The sequence below is a fragment of the Miniopterus natalensis genome, chromosome 18 (assembly GCF_054644295.1).
Source record: "Miniopterus natalensis isolate mMinNat1 chromosome 18, mMinNat1.hap1, whole genome shotgun sequence".
NCBI classification, from domain to species: Eukaryota; Metazoa; Chordata; class Mammalia; order Chiroptera; family Miniopteridae; genus Miniopterus; species Miniopterus natalensis.
Window position 1 is genome coordinate 37167982 of NC_142098.1, and position 22142 is coordinate 37190123.

Here is a 22142-nt window from a genome sequence, read left to right on the forward strand (position 1 = left end):
GTGTTCTCCCCAAATGTTTAGCTAGACCGCTGCTCCCTCACCTTCTGTAGGTGTCTTTTCAAATGTCAACAGGCCCTCGTGGACCACGCAAGCTAAAACAGCTTCTGTCACTCCCTGGCCCCTCACCACCTGTTTTTCGCTTTCTTCATAACAACACCACCCGACACATACTAGTGTTTGGACCACGTTAAAGTGTTGAGGGTTGGTGAGGGCGGGGCCTCGAAGGCTTGGCTGGGATGTGGGGTCCAGAAGCTGAGCAGGGGAAGAGCTAGGAGAGACTTGGGATGAACAAAACAAGCCACCAGGATGGGCCACTGGTCACAGAGCACGAATGGAAGATGCAGGTAGAAGTACAGGGTGGGCTTGGGGGTCAGGGGGAAGGAGAAAGGAGGGAGGGGCTCTGGGCCTGGGGAATCCCAGAAGGGGGGTGGTATGTTCAGGGTGGGCAGGGTCGAGGGCACCCTGGGGGCAGGTCCTGTGCTGCAGAGCCCCAGCTTTGGGAACCAGGGATGAGGGGTACATTGAAATGTGCAGCTGTATGGACCTCTGAAACTCCCAGAGAATGAAAGCACAACTGCAAGAATTTCCCAGGGAAAGAGGTCTTTAGATTTTATGAGCTCCTGCAAGACCAGAGGACCCTCCATCAAATAAAGTCAAGAGCTTGGGTCTAGGGACAGATGCCTGTCAGGACGTGTGGGGCTCAGACAGTTGTTGGGCCTTTGAGAAAGGGGATCTATGGATGAGCCTGGAGGTGGTATTCTGGGGGCCCCTGAAATTAATTGCAAAAGTTATGGGCCTATTCATTTACCTGGGGAGGGGTTGGAGATCTCATTAGATTCCCAAAGGCTCAAGGACTCTAAAAAGGTTAAAAATCACTGACCTAGAGTTTCAGGGCTCATCTTTTTCTGCCTCATCATATGACATTTCCCAGTATCAGACTTTAGAATGGACTTCCTGGGGAAAGGGTGAGGACCAGAGGAGGCGATGGGGAGAGAAAGAGATCAGGCATTGGAGGGGTCCCCATGAGCTGGGTTGAGGGCAGCCCTGGGTGGCACTGTCTTTGAAGCAGCTGTGAGACTCTGGACAGGGCCCTTTTTCTCACTGAGCCTCAGTTTCCCTTTCTGTACACTGGGGAGGGAATGGCCTTGCCTTGTCTCTATAGTCCCTTTCAAGCTCAGAAACAACAAAGCAATGACAATAATAATAATAGTGACGATGTCAGTATGTATAGAGTGCTTGCTGTGTGTCAGGCATGACTATTTCTCCAAAGATTTTAACATGATTAATTCATTTCATCCTTACACCATTCTAAGGAGATGGGCACTATCATCCTGCCTAGTTGTCCTGCTTGACCGCCATCTGGCCTGTTACACCTCAGCTCTCATTACTCACCCCTTCCCTCTCTCACTCTGCCCCTCTTGCTGTTTAGAACAAACTGGGAACTGCTCACCTTGGGGCCTTTACTTGGCTGTTCCCTCTGCATGGACAGTCTTACCAGCCCCTAGAATCCTTGTAGAGCCAACAGTGAGTAGTAGCTCTGTTGGCTAAGAGAAGGTACTTGTGCTTACACCAGACTAATAAAATCAATTTTTAATTCAATGTGAATGATTTAAGCATTTCGTTCATAATATATAGCACTGGCTGCTCTCTCAACGTGGACCACTTTTCCTAGGGAGTCACATGGCTGGCTCCCTGACCTTCAGTTTTCTACTCAAATGTCAGCATCCCACAGAGGCCTGCCCAGACCCCCTGTTTAAAATCTATCCCACCTGACCTAATAATAAATATATAATGAGTATAAGGATTAATAAATAATCAATAGTATTAATCATGATTCTCTTGCTGGAATCATATGTCCTATCAGCCAGCATGTATTGGGCAGTTCTAAGTACTTTTATGTGTATTGTCCTATTTAATTTCACGACAAGTCTATGAGGTTGGTGCCATTTTATACCCATTTTCCAGATGAGGAAACCAAGGCAAAGGCTCTTTCCTAAGGTGCCACAGCTGATAAATGGTGGAGCCAGGACATGAATTCTGGCCTTCCAGCTCTGGAGCCTGGGCTCTCAGCCCCTCTGGGCCTCTGTCTCATCCCCTTCTCCAGTGACACTGGCCATGGAGCAGCCAGCTGGCCTGCAGGTGGACTACGTCTTCCGGGGCGTGGAGCACGCCGTGCGGGTGGCGGTGTCTGGGCAGGTGCTGGAGCTGGAGGTGGAGGACAGGATGACGGCTGACCAGTGGCGGGCCGAGTTCGACGCCAGCTGTGAGTGTGCCCGCCTGGGGTGGGCTCGTCGGCCCTTCCCGGGGATCAGCTTCTCCTAGATGACACTATGCCCCCTCCCCTTCCACCTGACCAGAAGCTCTGAGGTGGGGAGGGGCTGTAGGGCTCATCCATCAGGCCAGAGGCACTGGCGTCGGGGAAAGGCAGAAAGCTTGGATGCATTGCCCTTGGACGGCGCAAGTGGTCAGACCTCAGGAAGGACTTTTCTCCCCACCCAGTCATCGAAGATCTGACTCACAAGACAGGGAACTTCAAACAGTTCAACATCTTCTGTAACATGCTGGAGTCGGCCCTTACCCAGGTAGGGACGAGGGGCTGGGGGAGGTTTCTGTCCCCTGGATTCCTGGGGGGTACATGCCCATCTGATGTATGCAAGACCTGCTGTCTTCTCTTTCATGGAAGGGACAGGACTATCTCTTTTTCTGTTTCTTTCCCAAATGTAAATGGCTTGTTTGGATTCTAATGAGTTATTCTCATGTGGAAAACTCAGGTCACAAAGAAATGTAAAGAAGAAAGGGAAAAGCACTGCACTTCTGAGCCTCACTCCTGGTAATATTTTGCTGAAACCCACTCTATTTCTTTATTTCTTTATTTCTTTATTTCTCTGTTCACTTGTGAACCCCTATGTGTGTGTGTGGTGCATGGGTGCACCTTTACAGATCTATAATTATACCTGTATAGCTGATACAGTTCCCAGGGATTCTGTAACCTGCTTTTGAAAGACTCGACAATATTTTATAAAAGTTTAGTTACAGTAGTGAATAGAGCCAGTCATTCATGTCACAGTGCTGTTGTTGGCATGGGGGACAACAGTGAACCAAGAAACAGAAATCCCTGTCCTCATGAAGCTCACATTCTAGTGGGAGAGAGAGACGATTGAAAAATATCCGTAATGCTGACTAGTTAAAAGTAGTAATAGGAAACAAAAAAGCAGGTCGAAACTCAGAGCGGCATGCTATTTAGATGTCATTTGAAAACTGTGAACTACATTATTTCTCCAGTCACAGATAAAATGTGCACTTGTGAATTGTGACAGTAGTAGTGTGTGACTTAGAAAGTGAGTCTCTCATGATCCCCTTTCCGTCTCCCACCCCAGACTGGTAACATTTTAGTATCTCTAGTCATAGTAGCCAAGAGCATGGAGTCCGAATTCAGACTCCTCACTGCCTCCTAGCCGGGAGCCTGGGCCAGTTACTTCCCTTCACTGCCTTAGTTTCCCTTTCTGTAATGTGGGGATGATAGTGGTCCCCATTTCCTAGTGTTGTGAAAATTAAATGAGTCACATGAAAAAGCTTAGAATAATGCCTGACTTATAATAAGTGCTATTTAGGTATCGTCTATTTTTTTATTAACGACTTTTGAGTTTGTCGTCCGTGTTGGTTGCTTAGCATTCCATTGTACCCATTCTTCGTGATTTCTCTAATCCAGGAGGTCTGAAACGTTTTGGTCTCAAGATCCTTTTATACTCCTAAAAATTATTGAGGAGGACACCAAAGAGCTTTTATTTATGTAGGATTTCCCTGTCAATATTTGTTGCCATATTACAAATTAAAACCAAGAACAATTTAAAGATATCTATGAATTCATTTAAAAGTAGCGATGTCTGGCCAGGCGTGGCTCAGTGGTTGAGCATCGGCCTGGGATCCAGGCGATCAGGGTTCGATGCCCGGTCAGGGCACATGCCCTGGTTGCGGGCTCGATCCCCAGCACGGGGTGTGCAGGAGGCAGCCGATCAATGACTCTCTCATCACTGATGTTTCTCTCTCTTTCTCCCCTCTCCTTTCCTCTCTCTGAAATCAAAGAAATCAATAAAGATATATTTTAAAAATAAAAATAATTTTAAAAATAATAAAATAAAAAGAAAAGTAGCAATAATAAAACTACTACAGATTAACCTCAATAACATGTTTATGGAAAATATATTTTCTAAAAATAAGTTAGGAAGAAATGTAGCATTGTTTTCCATTTTTGCAAATCTCTGTGATATCTGGCTTAATCAAAAACTGCTGGGTTCTCCTTTGTGCTCCTATGTTCAGTGTTGTGATACATTTTGGTGGAAATATTCAGAAAAATCTGCTGCACATAGTTACGTAGTTTCAGATCATTGTGCGTGTCCTTAGCTAACACAGTAAAACGGGGCAGGTGGGAGTTTCTGAAAGACAGTGAACTTTCTGTATTCTGTTACACTAAGATCTACTGGCATGTCTTACACTTTGCCTGGATATTTTATCTATTTTGTAACATCACGCATTGGTCACTTGGAAATATTGATTCACGGAGTTGTGCAGCTCTTCCAAATATTGTCACATGGCATTATAAGAAGCCACAGTTGTTCATATCCTCACTGATCTCACCGGGAAGGTCTTTAAACACCCCGAGGCTGTCAAGCGCACGGTGGCAGATACAAGGGTTCCCGAATTCCGATTTTTGCATTGACATTTGAATTTTATCATTGGCAATAAATACTGTTAGCTGTTTTTCTAGATGTGACAGACTCACTCTGTTCATTTTTGAGAAAATGCCTGCCAGACACCCAAGGCTAGATAACCCTGGTTTTGTCTGTCAGTGGTTCTTCCAAGTAAAAAGAGCGTTCCGGGAAAAAGTGGCCACCTTAGCTGCAAATTCGGTGGCACAGTGCAGCGGGACACAGAGTAGTACCAAGCTGTGAGTGCAAGGGCTGAGATGCAGTACAATTAATAATTTTTACAGCATCATCAGGAACATTTCCAGGTTTCACTTCCTGCGTTTTATCTGTCCGTCTGTCTATCTATCTGTTTGCTTATTTCTCCCTCCTGGCTCCCCACTGAGACTGTGGGCATCGCAGAGGACAGTGACTGCTGGAACATTTGATGCCACTGGCTGAATTTCTGCTAATGGGCACCAGCATGTTTACCCACCATTACTTTTGCACCATTAGTGCAAATGTGAGCACAGCACAAAGGGCAAATGAGGTCTTAGTATTATTATGCTAATTGTTTTGACCTCTTGGGCTCCCTGGAAGGGTCTCAAGGATCCCTAGCGGTTGGCGGATAGTACTTGGGCAGCCACATTCCCAAGCTGTCCCCCATGGTTGAGCTTTTAGTTCTTTCGCGTTTCTCCGGCTTATGATGTCCTTGTGCCAGCACCTTGGACAGGGCCAGCTCCTGGGTCAGGCGCACTGTAGGACAGCCCAGCTTGCCAGAGGCCAGGCCGGGGTGTGGCCCAGGCATGAGGGTTGGGTGCTCTGGGTATGGCCCTGTTGGGTCTTGTGGTAGCTCCTCCAACCCTCTCCCAACAGAGCAGTGAATCGGTCACCCTTGACCTACTGACCTACACAGATCTGGAGTCCCTGCGGAACCGCAAGATGGGGGGCCGCCCAGGCCCCTCAGCCTCCAGGTCAGCCCAGCTCAACTCCAAGCGCTACCTGATCCTGATCTACTCAGTGGAGTTTGACAGGTGGGACAAAGGGCTGGCTTTGGGTCCAGGCTGGTGGGCAGGTGGGAGAGGATGTGGTTGGGCCTCAGGAACTCCTGGTACCCAGGGCAGGGTAGGGATGTTGCTTAAATCTCGCCTTTGGAATCTTCAGTGTTGAGGTTTGAGTCATTTAGTGTTGTGTTTGGCTACAAGTAGCAGGTAACCATCACCAGTGCCTTAAACAAACAATAGTTTATCACTTAACAAGATGTCTAGGTAGCTGGTGACAACTCAACAGTTTCATTAGGGACTTCAGCTCCTTATCGTTTTTTTGTATCTGGCTGTCTGTCTTTATAGCCAGAGGCAGCAAGGGAGAAGGGAGTTGGGAGTGGCAGTTGGGTAGCTGGGGACAGAGTCTGCTCCCTTTGTTAATAGCTCCTGGATTTTCTAATTGGAAGTTATCAACCTTCTATGAATAGCACCTGGTGGGGCAGTTCATCAAGGTGCCCGACCTTCCTCCAGCCAGGGGGACCCAGGTCAGGTCCTCCAGAGTCTCCTACTGTGGAATCTCAGTTAGGATTGTGCTTGGCTCAAGTGACATGACCCAGTGTTTCCACAGTTGCTACGTAAGAAGGTCCTAGGGGTGGCTGACTGGTGCAAAGGGGACAGGGAGGGGGCTCCAAGCTGCATTTGGAACTTAAGCCTCTAGGGATGTTAGGTTTTTGGAACTGTGTGTTTTCTACCCTAAGGCTCTCGGGATCTGCTAGATGCCCTCAGGGATTCTTGGCCTCTGAGATGCCATGGTTCTAATCCTCCTCAGGATTCACTACCCGCTGCCCCTCCCGTACCAGGGCAAACCGGACCCCGTGGTCCTTCAGGGCATCATCCGCTCACTGAAGGAGGAGCTGGGCCGCCTTCGCGGGCTGGACGGCCAGGACCCTCGGGAAGCACGAGACTCCGAGATCTGGCACCTGCGGGAGCAGTGAGTCTGGAAGGGGTGGGCAGTTGGGGCTTGGGTGGGGGCACACCTCATGCTGCACTGTGGGGCCCTAGGCTCAGCACTGTTGGGAGGACTGCAGTCCTTCATTCACTGAGTATTTATTCTGAGCTCTCCTCTGTGCCCGCCTTCTGCTGGGTGGTTCTGGGGACAGAGTGGTGATGGAGACAGTCCTGGCCTTGCCCTCCTGGGATTCCCAGTCCCATGGGGGAGACAGGTCTGTGAAGACAAAGAGTGGGTAGGGTGGGGGAGCCCAGAAAGGGGACCTGGCCCGGCCTGGGAAAGGGTGGTATTCCAGGCAAAGGGAACAGCGTGTGCAAAGACAGGGAGGGAGGAAGTACTATATTCAGCGCCTTTATTGTGCTGGTCCCCTCCCTGCCCCCCATGTAAGTGACCACCACAGGGGGCGCATAGGTTTGATCACATAAGCACCCGAGTATATCATTGCAAAGGAGATGGACATAGTCAGGAAAGGAGCCTGTGCTATGGATGGCTGTAACAGGAACCTAATGGGGTCTTGGGGTGAGTCCGAGAAGAGGGTGGGGAAGAGTGTTCTGGGCAGAGGGAACAGCATGTGCAAACGCCTTGTGTTAGGTGGGAATGTGGTGAGAACAAGGGCACTGAAAGTATGAAGTGAGAGCAGAGGCTTTTGATATACTGAGCGCCTGCTGCGTGCTATGGGCTGAAGGGAGCTGAACTGGGGACACGGTCTCCCCGCCTGACACATTGGGGAGGGCTAACATTTTTAGTAGTAGTAGAAATAATAAAAATAACAACAACAATAATAATAATAATAATAATACCAGTAGCAAATGTTTTTGAGCATTTAGTGGTGGCAGGGACTCTGCTCAGTGCTTTATGATTTTCATTCATTTGATCCTCACAAAGGAGGCAGTGCTATCATCATTATTTTATAGAGGAGGAAACTACGGCCCAGGAAACTTGCCCCAGGTCACACAGTGAATAGTATGGCCAGGCTAGACCTTGAATCCAGGCAACCAGGCCTCCTTGGTTTCCCCAGCCACTGTGCACTGTTGACAGCTGCTGGCCCAGGACTGAGCCTTCAGCGCAGACAGGGAGGACCAGCCCCTCCCTTCGCGGGTGTGCGAGCTCAGGGGGCTGAGAGCCCTGGTTGTGCGGTGCTGGAAGCGGGATAAACCCTACCTTCAGTTCCTCCTCAGGAGCGGCCCTCAGGCCTGGTGGGCGTGCCTACGTGCTGTGTTTCCCAGGCTGGCCACAAGGTGGCACCCTCTGCACTGAGATCCCACAGCTTGACAGTGGCTTCTGATGTTCTTGCCAATTTGAGGTTAGGGAGTTTGGGAAGGCTCCAAGATTTATTCCTTCATTCATCCAACATTTAACGAGTTCATACTGTGTGTCAGGTACACCACCCGGCACTATTAATGTTTATTGGCTTCTATGTCCTTTTGAAATGACCCCAGTAATCTTTGATGGCTTCCTTGTTTTCTGGCATGTCAAGATGTTTTGGACTTTCTTGTGCCTTTCCAGCCTCAGAACTGTTATAAGTAATTTTTCCAGGGAACTTTGGTTTCTTTTGGAGGGAAATTGTATTTAGAGATCACAGTCTGGTTGTTAGGGGTGCTCATTGCCATTGGGTTAGCATTGCTTTTAGGCCCTTTAGTGGAAAGAGCCTGAAAATAGATACATTTCCAGAAAGATGTAAAAATAATGTCTGTGTTTACTTAACCTCTGATTTGTATGTCTTTCCTCATACCAATAATTATTTATTTTCTTTATCCTGATAATACCAATATAATTACTAATAAGAGTACTGAATGAAGTTGAAGATTTCTTTGCAGCTCTTTTTGCCCTTAGGCTATTTCCTACTTGCTAAAATAAGGTGTTGTGGGTTTTTGTTTTTGTTTTGTTACTTGACATAATTCCCCAGTATGCCACTAACTTTGATGTACAGTTAGATCTGTTTGAGCCAGTTTTTAAAAAATATTTTAGTGACTGCTTTTTGTTAAAATTTATTTACATAAAATATTTTCATAGTTCCAAATTCAAAACTAAAAAAGAGGGTACATTCAGAAGGGTCCAGCTTGTATCCTGCTTGCCACCTCTGTTCCTCCCGTTTTAAAGTTTTTTTATTTATTCTTATATAATTTTGAAACTATGCACATGTAATTATAATTCCCCCGTTTTTCATATAGAGACATACTAAACATTCTTCTGCACTGTTTCTAAACTTAAATCCTGGCAGGATATAGAGATCTTCCTTGTTCCTTCTTACAGTTGTGTGGTACTCGGTTTAGCGGATGTTCCATAGGAATTCAGCTAGTTCTCTGTTGATGTACGTTTTGGTTATTTCTTCCACTCTTTCGCTATCACAAATAGTACTGCGGGTAATAGCCCGTGTGCGCGTCTTTTTCTCACGGAAGGGTTCTGAGCACTGTAGCGACCTGATTGAACCTGCGGTTTAGAAAGGCTTCTGGTGAATGACAAGCAATGAGACCCCGCCAGGGGCCAGAGGGAGGCTTTGAGGGTATAGAGCGCAGGTCAGTGATATATTCTGGAATTAGAACTCAACACAGCTGCGTCCTGCGGTGGGCTGGATAGGGGCAATGTGGCCGGGTTCCTGGTCACGTGGGGGAGGAGGGGAGGAGAGGATGGGATCATGGGGGCAGCTGGGAGTGGTGGGTTCCCCCTCTGTGGGGGAGGCGAAATGGTGGTGGAATGGGGGTGAAGGGACCGTGCCCCTCTGCTTCCCCCCAGCTCGCTCTCTTCCCTCTATCCCCTCCACCCAGGGTGTCTCGCCTGGCTTCTGAGAAGCGGGAGCTGGAGGCCCAGCTGGGCCGGTCGCGCGAGGAGGCGCTGGCCGGGAGGGCGGCGCGCCAGGAGGCCGAGTCGCTGCGCGGGCTCGTGCGCAGCCTGGAGCTGGAGCTGCGGCGAGAGCGCGGGCTCGGGCACCGCGGGTCCGGCCGCCGCGGCCAGGACTGCCGCCGCCTGGCCAAGGAGGTGCGGGGGCGCGGCGGCGGGCGGGGGCGGCGGGCGGGGCGCGGACCTGGGCCGCAGGCTGGACCTCTGCGCTCTCGTCCGCTCCCCGCAGCTCGAGGAGGTGAAGGCGTCGGAGCGGAGCCTGCGCGTCCGGCTGAAGACGCTGAACTGCGAGCTGGCCACGTACCGGAGGGGGTGAGGGGCGGGGCCCGGTGGGCGGGGCGCGGAGCTCAGTTCCGCCCGCAGGTGGGCCTGGGGCCAGCCGGGCGGGGCCCGCGCTGGATGGAGAGGGAGGGTGGGACCTGAGACGGGCGAGGGTGGAGGGTTAGAAGGGGCCTAGTGCACTGCGTGCGGCGTGGGGGACTTGGACCCTGGAAAAGGTGAGTGGGGGCTGGAGAGATGGGCGGGGCTTGAGGCGGTGTTCAGGGGGTTGGGGCCCGGCTAAGGGACTGGGAAAGGGGCGGGGCCTGAGGGTCTTGCTTAACGAAAGGACGAGGCCCAGCAGGTGGGAATCTTGGTGATTTCCGCAGGTTTTTATTGGGGATGGGTGGCGGAAAATTGGTGAGGGAAAAGCGGAGAGCTGTGGGAGACCTCAGGAAGAAGGGTCAGGTGAAGGGCGGTGGTTAGGCTGTGGGGAAGTGACAGGTGGTGGCTTTTGGAAGCGGTAGTGTAGCTCCGAGAGGGGCAGAGCCAGGGAGACGGTCGTGTGAGGTCGTGTGCATATGCGAGGGCGCGAATGGCTAGAAATTAATGGACCTGAAGGTTCGGAGGTGTTGAGGTCCGAAGATGGTGAGGTCCGGAAAGAGGTCTGTTTAGGAGTTGTCATGGCCGGTAAGAAACTGACAATGGGGTCCTCTGCTCCCAGGAGACGGACCCCGCCGGTGGTGCCGCACCCAGCCCGGGAGGACCGGACTTCGTCGTCCCGGGAGCGCTCCACGTCGCGTGGTCGTGGCGCCACCCGCTCCTCATCCCGGGAGAGTGGCCGCGGGGGCCGGGGTCGAGGCCGCCCTGCCCACCCCTCGCCCTCGCCCACAGGTCTGTGCCAGCCCTGCCCTGCTGGTGGGAGGAAGTGGAACGGACTAGAGTGGTGGAGGCACGATCCTGTGACCCCAGCCTCTTCTCTCCACACCCCTCCACCCCATCGTAGGTGGTCGCTTGCCCCGTTTTGACCCCACAGCCTTTGTGAAAGCCAAGGAGAAGAAGCTGAAAGAGATCAAGATGAAGTTAGCATCCACTTCCCCCTCACCTGCCCGTATCTTTGCCCTTTTAGCTGGTCCCCTCCTCTGTCCCCGTCTCCCATCTATCTCCATCACCTGTAACCTGCTCCATCGCTCCCCTTCCCTCTCGTGACCTCAGGCGGGTCACTTGCCCTGGCTGTGACCCACTGGGGTGCAGCGACCCCCTTCCAGGCTCGCGTCTCCTTTGGATTCCCCAGGCAGCAGCAGCGGAACCGATTGGGCAGTGGAGGAAGCGGGGACGGGCCGTCCATCTCCTGGGCTCGCCAGACTCGTCCCCCTGCTTCCGTGACCAGCCGAGGGGACGCGGCTAACCGCTCCCGAAACCGCAGCTCCTCGGGTAACCAGGCCGGAGCCCGCGGGGCCGGCAGGTGGGCTGGGCGGGCCGGGCAGTGCCGGGGGCTCACCGTCTCCGTCTCCCCCTAGTGGACAGTTTCCGCAGCCGCTGCTCGTCCGCCAGCTCCTGCAGCGAGTTCGAGGATTTCTCCGAATCCCTCCCTAGAGGGTAAAACTTGGGCTGGGGGAAGGGACTGCCTCCTTACAAGCGGCCGAGGAGACTGGGAACAGGCTTTGGCGGGGAAATTGAGTGATGGAGCCTTGAAACCTCGGAGGAGGGTGAGGTGGGAGGTGCCCAAGGTTCCTCCCATTGGTCCTGATTCCTCCCTCAGCGTTCGCTGCCGCCGCGGGAAGGCCCCCAGCCCCACAGCCTTGAGTGAGTCCAATACGGTGAGTGTCTCTCCTCAGGCCTCGGAGGAGGTGGGGCAACATGACACCACCGGAAGCCGATGTTCCCTTCTCCCCGATTCTATTCAGGGGGTCAGGTTGCAGGGGTGCCTCTGCACTGTTTCTGGACCCAGTGTTGAGACCACTGGATTAGAGGGGAGGATGGGGGGTGGGGGCAGAGGACGCTGGTTAAGAGCACCAGCTGCGGCCACAAATCGCCTCCTACCACCTGTGTGACTCCAAGGTAGTTTCTCAGCCTCTGTGCCTCAGTTTCTTTATCAGTTCAATGGGGATGGTGACAGTATTCACCTCAGAGGGTTTTGGTGAAGATACAGCTATTTTACATAGGTGCCTAATAGGTGTCAGCTCTTATTTTTTCTGAGGTCCTTAGGTTCAGAGTTTCTGATGGCATTTGGGGGGCAGGAGCAGAGGGAGGGTGCCTGACTCCTCATGCCTCCCCTAGTTGCAGAAGTCCACCCCCATGGAGCGTGGCCGCCATCAGAGATGCCTGGCCAATTCGGGGGCCTGGGTCCCCATCAAAGGTGAGCCCGGGACTCCACATCTCCCCCTCACATGCCCCAGAGCCTGCTGGGGCGGAACTGAGGGCAGAGCTCCCTGTGGCTTCAGGTCCCTTAGAGCCCCCCACGCCCACGCCTGCTCTCACAGAGTACAGCTCCGACTACCAGGCGACCGACATAGCCGAGATAGACGCGCGCCTGAAGGCCTTGCAGGAATACATGAACAGACTGGACACGCGCTCCTGACCGCGGAGAGGCAGCCCCGCCCCTCCAGCCCCTGCCCGCCGGGGATTCGGAGTGGGGGCGGGGCCGGTGTTTCCTTCCAGCCCCGCCCAGGCCCCGCCCCTCCTGGTGCTCTGGGGTCTCCGGTGTGTGAGGCCTTTACTCCTCCGGCTTCCCCTCCCCCTCCTCCTCCCCAGGCATTGCACGCTGGGAGGGAGGGTCTGTGCATTTTGTAAATAAACATATTTGACCTTGGGATCCCTCAGCTTATGACTGAAGGGTGGGGGTGAAGGGGAGAGGTAGGAGGACTGTGGGGCGGTGTAGTTGGGACCTGTGTGCGTTTCTGGGCATGTTTGTGACTGGGGGGCCAGACTGGGGGTTCAGGCTCAGGAAGAATCTTGCACTCTCTAAAGCAGTGAAAGTCGGGGACCTGCAGGGTGGTAGTGAGCAGCCCATCCCCAGATGGGTCCAAGCAGAGACTCTGCACAATATATCTTTGGCTATGTGGTGGGGAGGGGTGTCTTGCAGCATGGTTCACTGCCAAGGAGGACCCCCGAGCTGCTGCCAGTGACATCTGGGCCGGCTTGGTGCTGATTCTTGCACTCTCACCTGAGACCTCTGGGCTCTGAGCTGTGATGCTGCTTCTGACCTGAGATCTCTCGGGTCTTGGTTCAGGGTCTGGGCCTGGGCCTCTGGGTTCCGAGTACCAGCGAGGACAGAGTGCTGGGAGGTGGGGGGTGGGGGGCTGGCTGAGGTCTTTGTGAGAGGGAGGTGTGTTGCGGGACACAGGAGCACAGTTTGAGTTGCACCTTTATTGAAGCGGGAGGCCGTGGGCTCCTTACTGGGGGTGGAGACAGACAGGGCCTCACTCCCTGTAGTGTGGCCACTCCTGGATGATGTCGTAGAGCCGGTCCCCTGGAGAGAGGGTCTGCTGCACATCCCGGTGTCCTTTGACCTCGTAGTTGGGGATCAGAGCTTTCTGAGCCACTCCACAAGCCAGCAGACTCTTGGCCGCCCGGATGGCCCGAGGCGGGGGTGACCGCTCTGGAGGGGCAGAGGCAGGAGTTAAGTTGGGGCTCCCCAAAGGGCAGAGGTAGTGTGGGGTAGTGGTTCTAACTGTGCACTCCCAGCTGGCCTGCTAGAATCCAGAACCCGGTCTGCCACTCCCTAGCAGAGACTCAACCCCTCTGTGTCTCAGTTTCCTCACCTGTCACAGGGCTATGGGACCATAAGCCCACCAAATGGCACCTGGCACAGCAGGTGCTGGCCATCAGGATTATGGCTGATTCTCCTCTGTCTGCAGGCCTAAGGTCCGATCCCCCCAGTGCTATGATGAAGCACTTCTTCGGTGCCATGGACTGGCCTAAGGACTTTAATACAGAGTAACTAACCCTCATCCGAACCAGGTGGTTGAAAATGGTCATTATCCAAAAAGGAGGAAATAAGGCTCAGAAAAGCAGAGTCACTTGTCCAAGGTCACAGAGCTTGTGGGTGGCAGAGCCTCTATACACCATGCTGTGACACCCCCCAGGCCCATGTCAGCCCCCGATCCTGACTGGCTGGACAGTCACTCACCCATGTAGTTGCCCATGAAGGTGATGCCGATAGACATGGCGTTCCAGCTGCGACCTGTGTGGTCACCTTTGGTTTTCCAGCCCCGGCCCTCATACACGAGCCCGTCTTCTCCGATCAGAAAGCTGTGGTGGTGGTGGGGGGGGGGGGGGGGGGTGAAGGAGGTTGATGAATGACGGAGGGCTTCCTGGGAGAGGACTCCCTCCTCCTCCACTTGCCTTGCCCCTGTTCCTGCCACTCACACACAGTTTCCCCCCCATGCTCCTCATCCCCAATGCAAGTGGCCCCTAAAATGCCAAGCACAACTCTGTGCACCTTCTTTAATCCTCATAGTAACCGGAGTCACTACTGAATCCATTCTGTAGATAATCAGAGAGGTAGAGACACCTGCTCATGGTCACACAGCCAGTCAGGGGCAGAGGCAGGATTTTCACCCAGGTGCTCGTGATTCCCACCCCCAGGATCTGATTCCTTGCTCTCTCCTGCCTCCCTGGGGGATGTGTCAAGCTCTGAATCTGCTGAGTCCTCACATGCAGTCCTCTGAGGCAGGCCTGTTGTCATCCCTGCTTGGAGCTGAGGAAACAGACTTAGAAAGGAGTGATTTGGCCCAGGCCATGCCCCAGAGGTCCTGCCTCAGAAACCTCCACTGAGAAGTTCTAATGCCCTCACCAGCCTGCTTCCTGCTTCCTGTTGCCTGCTGTGGGTCCACTCAGGCCTTAGGATCAGGGACTGAAGGGCTGGGGCCACAACCAGACACAGACCCTGGAGCCCCAGCATCTGCCTCTGAGGTTTCCAATCTGGCAGGTCCTTAACTCACTCAACACATATTGCCTGAGCGAGCCTGACTGGCATGTTGGAATTAACTAGGTCAGCGTCTTGGGAGAAGCAGCATCTGCCCCTCAGCCCTGTGGCCCACAGGTCGCCAGCAATGCACAGCATGTTGGAACTTCCAGGTCTCAGGTCCTGGGTCTGCCACTTAGCAAGCCAGACTCTCAGAACCTGGCTCTGAAAGACCGGAAATATCATAGTGACCCTCAGGACTGGGACAGTGACGGCCCTGCTGTGTCCCCAGCACCTGGCACAGGCCACTGGTGCTCCTTGTTATTGTTGAATGGATGCATCTAAATTCACCACCTCCACCGCCAGCGGGGTGCAATCGGGAGCCCCAGTTCACAGGTGAAGAACTGAGGCCCTGAGAGCGTCACGCGGCAGGAAGGAGGATTCAGGACGTTTGAGTCAGACGCTGAACCCTCAGACCTGAGAAGCCCACTTCACTGGGCCTGCTTTCCTGTGCGGTGGCTTAGGCCAGAGGCCACGGAACCAGGCTCTGGTCCGCATTACTCCGCGGGACGCAGAGAACTGGAACAACTGGCAGCAAAACCTTGGCGTTGAACCTTTGAATTGTAAACACTTGAGCTGGAAGAGCCAGGGAGGCTTCTTGAGTTCTCCAAGTGAGGTGCCCAGATCCCCCCCCGAAGCCCCCTAAGGGTGGGACCTGGGAACTTGCATTTCTGTAAGGTGATCAGTGCCCACCAAGAGCTGAGACGCCGGAGGGCTCAGGTGTTCTCCTGTGCTGGACCCCAGCCTGTTACCCTGGAAAGGGAGCTGGTGGGCATGGGCCCCAGAGGCAGGCCCCCCATCCCAGAGCCACCTCTGAGCCACCATAACAGGAAGTCCCTCACCCTGCCCTTCTGAAGGAGCCCATGTGGGTCTGGTTTCAGCTTCTGAAGTCACCCTCAATAACTCGCTTCTATCACCATCTGAATTCGTTGTGCTGACTTTTTTCTCTCTACTGGCCTTAAAATCCAGTCTGGCTAGATTTCCCATCGCTCAAGGCTGTGTCCCTGTCCCAGCATTCGGCACGTGGCCTGGCACGTAGCAGGTGCCTAATGGCAATAGCCCAGGGATCTGGGGCTCCCACTACATGCCAGGCGGTGTCCTAAGTGCTTGGCGTGGGGGTAAAGGATCACGCGGACCGCAGTCCCACGGGCCGCAGAGGAGGGAGCCGAGACAGGGCGAAGCCTGTTCATGAGCAGAGCTGGGGACTGGAGCCAGCCTGGTCGCCTGCCTCCTGACAGAGGCACCCGACGCACTGCGCGTGTTGGCAGAGTCTGGCCCTTCCTGCAGGGAGCAGAACTTGGACTCCAGCCCTCCCCCCTCCTCACAGCTTCCACCTGCCGCCCCCTCAGGCCCAGCCCCATGGTGACTCCGGGGAGAACCCACGAAGACGCTGCGCCCCAGGAAGCTGCTCGGGGTGTCAGGCAGGCGGCCCGGGGCCCAGCCTCGCACTTACTTGTAGCCCACGTCGCAGAAGCCCAGGGTCTGCTTGTGGTAGTGCTGCACGTTCTGGGCCTGCTGCTGGCACAGGGCCGGGGTGTCGCAGGAGCTGCCCGCCGTGTGCGACACCACCACGTAGCGCACCGGCACCTTCAGTTCCTGGCTGCACTCGGACGCCTGGGCCTTCCACTCTTTGCGGGGCACGATGGGGCCGCAGCAGGCCACGTCTTCTTTGGCCTCTCCGAGTTCCAGCAGGGCCAGGAGGGCCCAGGCCAGCAGCCAGCGAGGCGGGGACATGGTGACCGGGCACGCAGGGTCGGCAAGGAGCGCTGGCTGGCGGGGCCTGTCTTTATTAGCTGGGCTGGGGGGGGGGGGGGGAGCCTTGCTTCACACCCTGGCAGGACTTTCCCTGCAGGTTACATGTGACCCCAGACTCTGCTTCCTTCTGTGGCGGGACTGCAACAGGATGCGTGTGGTCGGGGCTGAGGGAAGCGAGGAAGGGGAACCCATGAGAAGGCCCAAGGGCCCCTCACCCAGCTGAGAGCGAGGGCAGGGAGAGGCGCACAGGCCCCGGGGCGCTTTGCTCTGTGGTTTCTGGAAGGCTCGGGTCTGGATCCTTGCCCCGCTTTGTCTCTCACCTCAGTGGGGACATTGAACACCTCACCGGGAACTTCACACCAGAGAGAGGCTCGGCCTGGCCTCTTCTTCCAGCAGGGACTGCAGCGGGCTGCCATTTTTTAGACACTTCTCCCAGGCCCAAGCCTGAGGTCATTGACCCCTTTCAGCAACCAAGAGTTGAGAATTGAGAAGCCCATTTCACAGCGGAGTTAACTGAGGCTGGGCGGAGGGAAGTCATGTTGCTGAGACACGATGGCCCAGAGCCAGGCTGCCTGCATTTAAATTCTGGCTACATCCCAGTGCATGGGCTCAGGCAAGTGACCTAACTTTTCTGTGCCTCAGTTTTCCCCACCTGCAAAATGGGAATGGTGTTTAATAATAGGGTTCATGTGGGATTAAATGGGATGACAGGGTTGAGCCCTCAGAAGGTGCTGACTTATAGCACCACGTAAGCACCACAGGGACTCAAATTCAAATCTGCTCTTGGTAGTAAGCAACATGCTCTACGTGGGTGCCACTAGCAGCTCCATTCTGCACAGGACGGGGGGTGAGGTCCAGAGAGGAACAGTCGTTTGCCCAGTGCCACTCAGTGGCTTGGGATCACCTGTTGGGACAGAGGCTTTCCTGGGGCCCCTGCTCCAGCTGGGCCCCCCTCTCCCACTCCCTGCTAGAGCACACAGCGAGGTCAGAGCAGAACCCCTGCTTTGCTCTCCTCCTTTCCTGTTGCTTTAGTGCATTAAAAAAAAAATGACAAAAGCATTGGGGCACTGGGTGAGAGAGGTGAAGGGACAAGGAAGCGCAAATGGTAGTTACAAAATAGTCACGGGGATGTCAGCATAGGAAATATAAGCAATAATACTGTGATAACTATGGATGGTGTCAGGTGAGGGCACTGGAAATATTGAGGGGAACACTATGCAAAGTATATGATTGTCTAACCCCTAAGCTGTACCCCTGAAACCAATACACAAAGCACTAAGAAATTTAAAAAAAAATGACAGAAGTAACACATGCTAGCTGTAACAAGTCGAATTGATACAAAATGTTGATCACCTGCGTCCCACTGCCTCCACCTCCCCTCACCTGAGGTCACCAACGAGAACAGTGTGGTGTTTTCTTCCACCATATTTTCCATGCTCAGGTAGATCATGCTTATACCCACAGTGTCATCGATTGGCGCACAGGGCGTCTCTAATTTTTTCATGAATTATTTCATCATATGCTCCCAGCGTGGTTGTGAGAAAGATGTTATTATTAACCCCCATTTACAGCCGAGGAAACAAGCCCAGAGGGGTTGTCTCTCTTCAGGTAAGGGAATGCCAGGGTTTAGCCACAGGCCTCCTAGCTTCAGAGAGTAACTTCTAAACCATACTTTCCACTACCTACAAACACATAGAAAGCCATATTAAAACACCAAAACCATGCATGTCATTTTGCCTTTCATCACCTAATATTTCCTGTGCATCTCTCCAGGTCAATACATTTAATTTATTCTTTATAATGGTTGCATAGTACGGTCCAGGTTTACCATTTTGACAATCTTTTTAAAGTTTTCCAGTTTTTCCCCCCGCAATGTTGCACAAAAGCTTACCAGACATACAGTCCTACACACCGAAACAACTGCACATTATAAATATAGACTCTGGGTCAAAGACTATACATATTTAATAACTATTACTCGATTGTTTTTCCCCAAAGGCTGTCAACAATTCATATTTCCACCAGTAATGTAATGGAGCCCTCACTGGCCCCAGAAGTAGGTGTTATCACCCCTTAAATGTATGGGCATAGAGTGATATCTCTGTAACTTTAATTGGCATTTTTATGACCACTCAGGAGAATGAGCATTTTTCTACATTTTTTGTCCATTTGGATTTGTCTTCTCTCAGTTGCCTGTTCCTCTCCATTGCCCATTTTTTAAATAAATTGGGGTGCTTGTGCCCTGTTATCAGTTTGCAAGATGAAGAAGGGAATGCCATAACCGGTGCTGCTGGGTGTGGGGCATGTATGTTTTGTGTCTCAGTTCTTTTTAAAAGCATTAAGGAATAATGTTCATACAGAAAAGTGTGCAAATGTACTTTTTATAGAGTTAATAGAACACATTTGTAGAGTTAATAGAGTTAACGGAGTGGAGAGCTCTGTTAATTTTCACACCGTGTACCCAGAACCTAGAGCTACATTTAAAATAATAATAGATGTTGCCAAATACCATTTCAAAAAAGTTTTAGTATTTCTTTTTCCCAGCCATGTGATCAGTCTTTCAATGCTTTACCACCCCAGGGAATGGTATCTCATTAGTGTTTTATTTGCATTTCCTTGAACATCAGAGAGTTGATAATTTTTAAAACATATTTATGACTGCACCCATCTTCTGCAAACTGTCGGTTTCTTTCCCAGTCACTTCCCATTGGGTGTTGACTCTGGGGGCTATTAGCTGGGTCTGCTTAATGTACTGCAAACCTTTTTCTCAAGTCTATTTTTAAAAATCTATTTTTTTCTTTTATAGTTTCTGGGTTTCCTATAATGCCTTAAGAAGGTCTTTCCACACCAAGATTATAAATCTTTGTCTATTTTAAAAAATATATTGTTTTGTTTTTGCTGTGTTTTACTTTTAGACCTTTCCCTTGGCTAGCATTTATCACTGCGTATGGCATGAGGTAGGGATCTAACTTTGTTTCCGAATGGCTGACCATTTGTCCCAGCACCCTTTATTAAATAGTTAGACCTGGTTTTAAATTTTAGCTCTGCCACTTATTAGCTGGATGACCTTGGGCAATTGGGCCGCATTTTACATAATCGACCGCTTCCTTCTCGAAATACTTCCCTGGGCCTCTGTGTCATGAGACTGTCTTGATTTTCCTTCCGCTTCTCTGGCTGGCCTTTTGCCCTCCCTTTCAGGCTCCTTCTTCCCTGTTTGTTACACTTTTTCTGCCAGGTGACCTTACTCAGGTAATGGCTTTAGCCACCACTGAAATGCAGATAACTTCCAGATTTTTATTTCCAGCTGAGAACTTTCTTTCTTTTTTAAAAATATGTCTTTATTGATTTCAGAGAGAGGAAGGGAGAGGGAGAAGGAGAGATAGAAACATCAATGATGAGAGAGTCACTGATCGGCTGTCCCCTGCACGCCCCCCGCTGGGGATCGAGCCCGCAACTCGGGCATGTGCCCTGACCGGGAATCGAACCCCCATCTCCTGGGTCATGGGTGGACGCTCGACCACTGAGTCATGCTGGCTGGGCCAGCTGAGAACTTTCAACTGAATTCTGGGTCTGCGTGTCCACCCTCCTACTTGACATCTCCATTTGGATATCCCACAGGCACTTCGAATGCAAGATTCCCCGAAATGAGCCCTCGCCCAGGAGTCCCTGTCTCAGGAACTGATATGGTCATCTTCTGGGTACAAAAGCCAGACATCTGAGCACCATCCTTGACCAGCCTCTGTTCTCTCCCCTCTTATTTCCTGCACCCAAAACGACGCCCAGCACATAGCAGGTGCTCAATAAATACCAAATGATTGAATGACTACTCAGTTCACCCCTAAGTCACATTGCCGTCGCCTCCTAAATAGCTTACAAATCAGACTTCTTTCATCCATTTCCACGGTCTTCACCCTGGTCCTGTCACCATCTCCTGGCATCTGGAGTTTGCTCCCACCTACTCAGTGACCTCCCAGCAAGCACTCTGGACCCTGTGAGGCCAAAGCTCAGATCTGATCAGGGCTTTCCTGAAGGTCACCTTCAAAAACGAGTCCCATTTTCCTTCGGCCTCTCATGACCCTCGGGGTGGGGCCCACGCCCCTCGCCATGGCTCCCGGCACGGGCTGCCTTGACCCGCCTCACTGTGCTCCCCGTCCCTGGGACCCCAGCCGCCCTGCCCTTCTTGCTGCCCTGGGAGAGGCGTGGACCACCCCGCCCCTGAGGCAACTTTGTACACACTGTGCACAACTTTTAAACAGAGGAAACTTGCAAAATTCAGGAACTTTGTACCTTTGTCTTACAATTACAAAACACTCAGCTGGCCTTTTGTAAATATTTGCACATCAGATTTCTTAATGAGTCTAAGAATATAATTATTAGGCAGAGGAGTGAAATCTTCCCTTGTTAGAATTTTATTTAGTCTGAATCTTGTCAGCCTACAAGTGCAACATGCCCTTGTGAGCATTTGTTGAAATGTTAATCAATGGGTAATCAGTCTATTGCCTTTAATCTTGGGATTTTCTAATAGGAACTACATTAGATTTACTTCCTGCATGCTTTAGGAGGTTAAATTTTTAAATATTTAACTTATCTACTGCCTTTATTTGGTCTTGTTATAATTTATCTGTGGATGGGAATCCCAGGGATACAAGGACTGGCTGTATATTTATTGAAAAAAATCTGCATATAAGTGGACACCCCATAGTTTGAACCCCTTTTGTTCAAGAGTCAGCTCTCTCTCTCTCCTTTGTTTAGTCCTGGTTTACTGACACCCAGGCTGCCAAGTGGGCTTATGTCTCACTGGGCGGTGGGTCAGCGCTGGTCTGTTTCTCTTGTGCTGTGTCTACCACACCTACATTTCTCCCAGTGCCTCCCACACTATTCCTGCTAATTATGTTCAGGCCAGGGGCAACTTTATGGGCATAGCTTCTTGAATTTTCTGTCCTTTAAAAACAATTGAGGTTCTGCCAACAACCTGTATTAGTATCTCTCACAAAATATACTATGTCCAGGGGATGGTAGTGGGACTTAGGTTAATAAAGAACCAAGATTACCTAACGACTGAGAGGATTTGGGGTGAAGTCTCCAAGGCCATCATCTGTCTGTGTTCCTTACCTTGTATTCCTATGTCCCTCTGGGAGGAGGGAGTTGGAACCTCTCTTTACACAGACCAAGTGATGGGGAGAGTGCAGGTTACCTGGCCCTGTGCACAATGTGGCCACTTCAGAGAAGTGTCCCCAAGAAAAGGAACACTCAGTCATCCCAGCATCCACATGTGGTAGATCCCTTACTACAGTTTAGTATCTAATCAGAAATTCTCCATTCAAAATTTTTATTCTCTTTTTTTAATGTCTTTATTGATTTCAGAGAGAGGAAGGGAAAGGGAGAGAGAAACATCAATGATGAGAGTCATTGATCGGCTGCCTCCTGCACGCCCCCTACTGGGGATGGAGCCCGCAACCCAGGCATGTGCCCTGACCGGGAATCGAACCCCGATCTCCTGGATCCTAGGTCGACGCTCAACCGCTGAGCCACGCCAGCTGGGCTCCATTCAAATTTGAAGGCTGAATTACCCTTGTATTGAGGTTGCTTCTGTATTTTGTGTGCTGAATAGTTTCCACTTACATTATTTTACTAAAAAAAATATAAAG

General features: G+C 51.9%; 2 protein-coding genes across 4 annotated transcripts; one reads left to right on the forward strand and one right to left on the reverse strand.

Annotated features, from left to right (window-relative positions):
- The first annotated feature begins 1238 nt into the window (after positions 1 to 1238).
- CCDC61 (coiled-coil domain containing 61) lies at positions 1239 to 12585 on the forward strand. 3 transcript variants are annotated; one of them, XM_087826779.1, is made up of 13 exons: positions 1239 to 2263; positions 2500 to 2582; positions 5559 to 5716; positions 6495 to 6656; positions 9440 to 9650; positions 9742 to 9824; positions 10495 to 10664; positions 10777 to 10852; positions 11065 to 11204; positions 11291 to 11369; positions 11533 to 11590; positions 12051 to 12129; positions 12254 to 12585. In XM_087826779.1, the coding sequence occupies exons 1-13, from the start codon at positions 2116 to 2118 to the stop codon at positions 12349 to 12351; spliced, it is 1545 nt and encodes a 514-aa protein (XP_087682905.1). In that variant the 5' UTR covers positions 1239 to 2115; the 3' UTR covers positions 12352 to 12585. The 3 variants fall into 3 exon arrangements, with proteins under 3 accessions (XP_087682905.1, XP_087682904.1, XP_087682906.1); XM_087826778.1 differs by lacking the exon at positions 12254 to 12585 and having other exon boundaries at positions 11533 to 12058; XM_087826780.1 differs by lacking the exon at positions 12254 to 12585 and having other exon boundaries at positions 2109 to 2263; positions 10807 to 10852; positions 11533 to 12058.
- A 607-nt stretch (positions 12586 to 13192) lies between these two features.
- PGLYRP1 (peptidoglycan recognition protein 1) lies at positions 13193 to 16473 on the reverse strand. The gene is made up of 3 exons (XM_016212539.2): positions 16193 to 16473; positions 13903 to 14024; positions 13193 to 13371 (listed from the first exon to the last, which is right to left on the reverse strand). Exons 1-3 carry the CDS (start codon positions 16471 to 16473, stop codon positions 13193 to 13195), a joined length of 582 nt encoding a protein of 193 aa, XP_016068025.2.
- Positions 16474 to 22142: the final 5669 nt, after the last annotated feature.

Bases quoted from the DNA above. Each gene is read 5' to 3' on its own strand.
- CCDC61 (XM_087826778.1), top strand. From the start codon at position 2,116: ATGGAGCAGCCAGCTGGCCTGCAGGTGGACTACGTCTTCCGGGGCGTG. The intron at 9,651-9,741 runs GTGCGGGGGCGC...CGCTCCCCGCAG, and splicing joins GCCGCCGCCTGGCCAAGGAG to CTCGAGGAGGTGAAGGCGTC. The intron at 11,205-11,290 runs GTAACCAGGCCG...GTCTCCCCCTAG, and splicing joins CCGAAACCGCAGCTCCTCGG to TGGACAGTTTCCGCAGCCGC.
- PGLYRP1 (XM_016212539.2), bottom strand. From the start codon at position 16,473: ATGTCCCCGCCTCGCTGGCTGCTGGCCTGGGCCCTCCTGGCCCTGCTG. The intron at 14,025-16,192 runs GTAAGTGCGAGG...CCACCACCACAG, and splicing joins TTCTGCGACGTGGGCTACAA to CTTTCTGATCGGAGAAGACG. The intron at 13,372-13,902 runs GTGAGTGACTGT...CTGCCCCTCCAG, and splicing joins CTTCATGGGCAACTACATGG to AGCGGTCACCCCCGCCTCGG.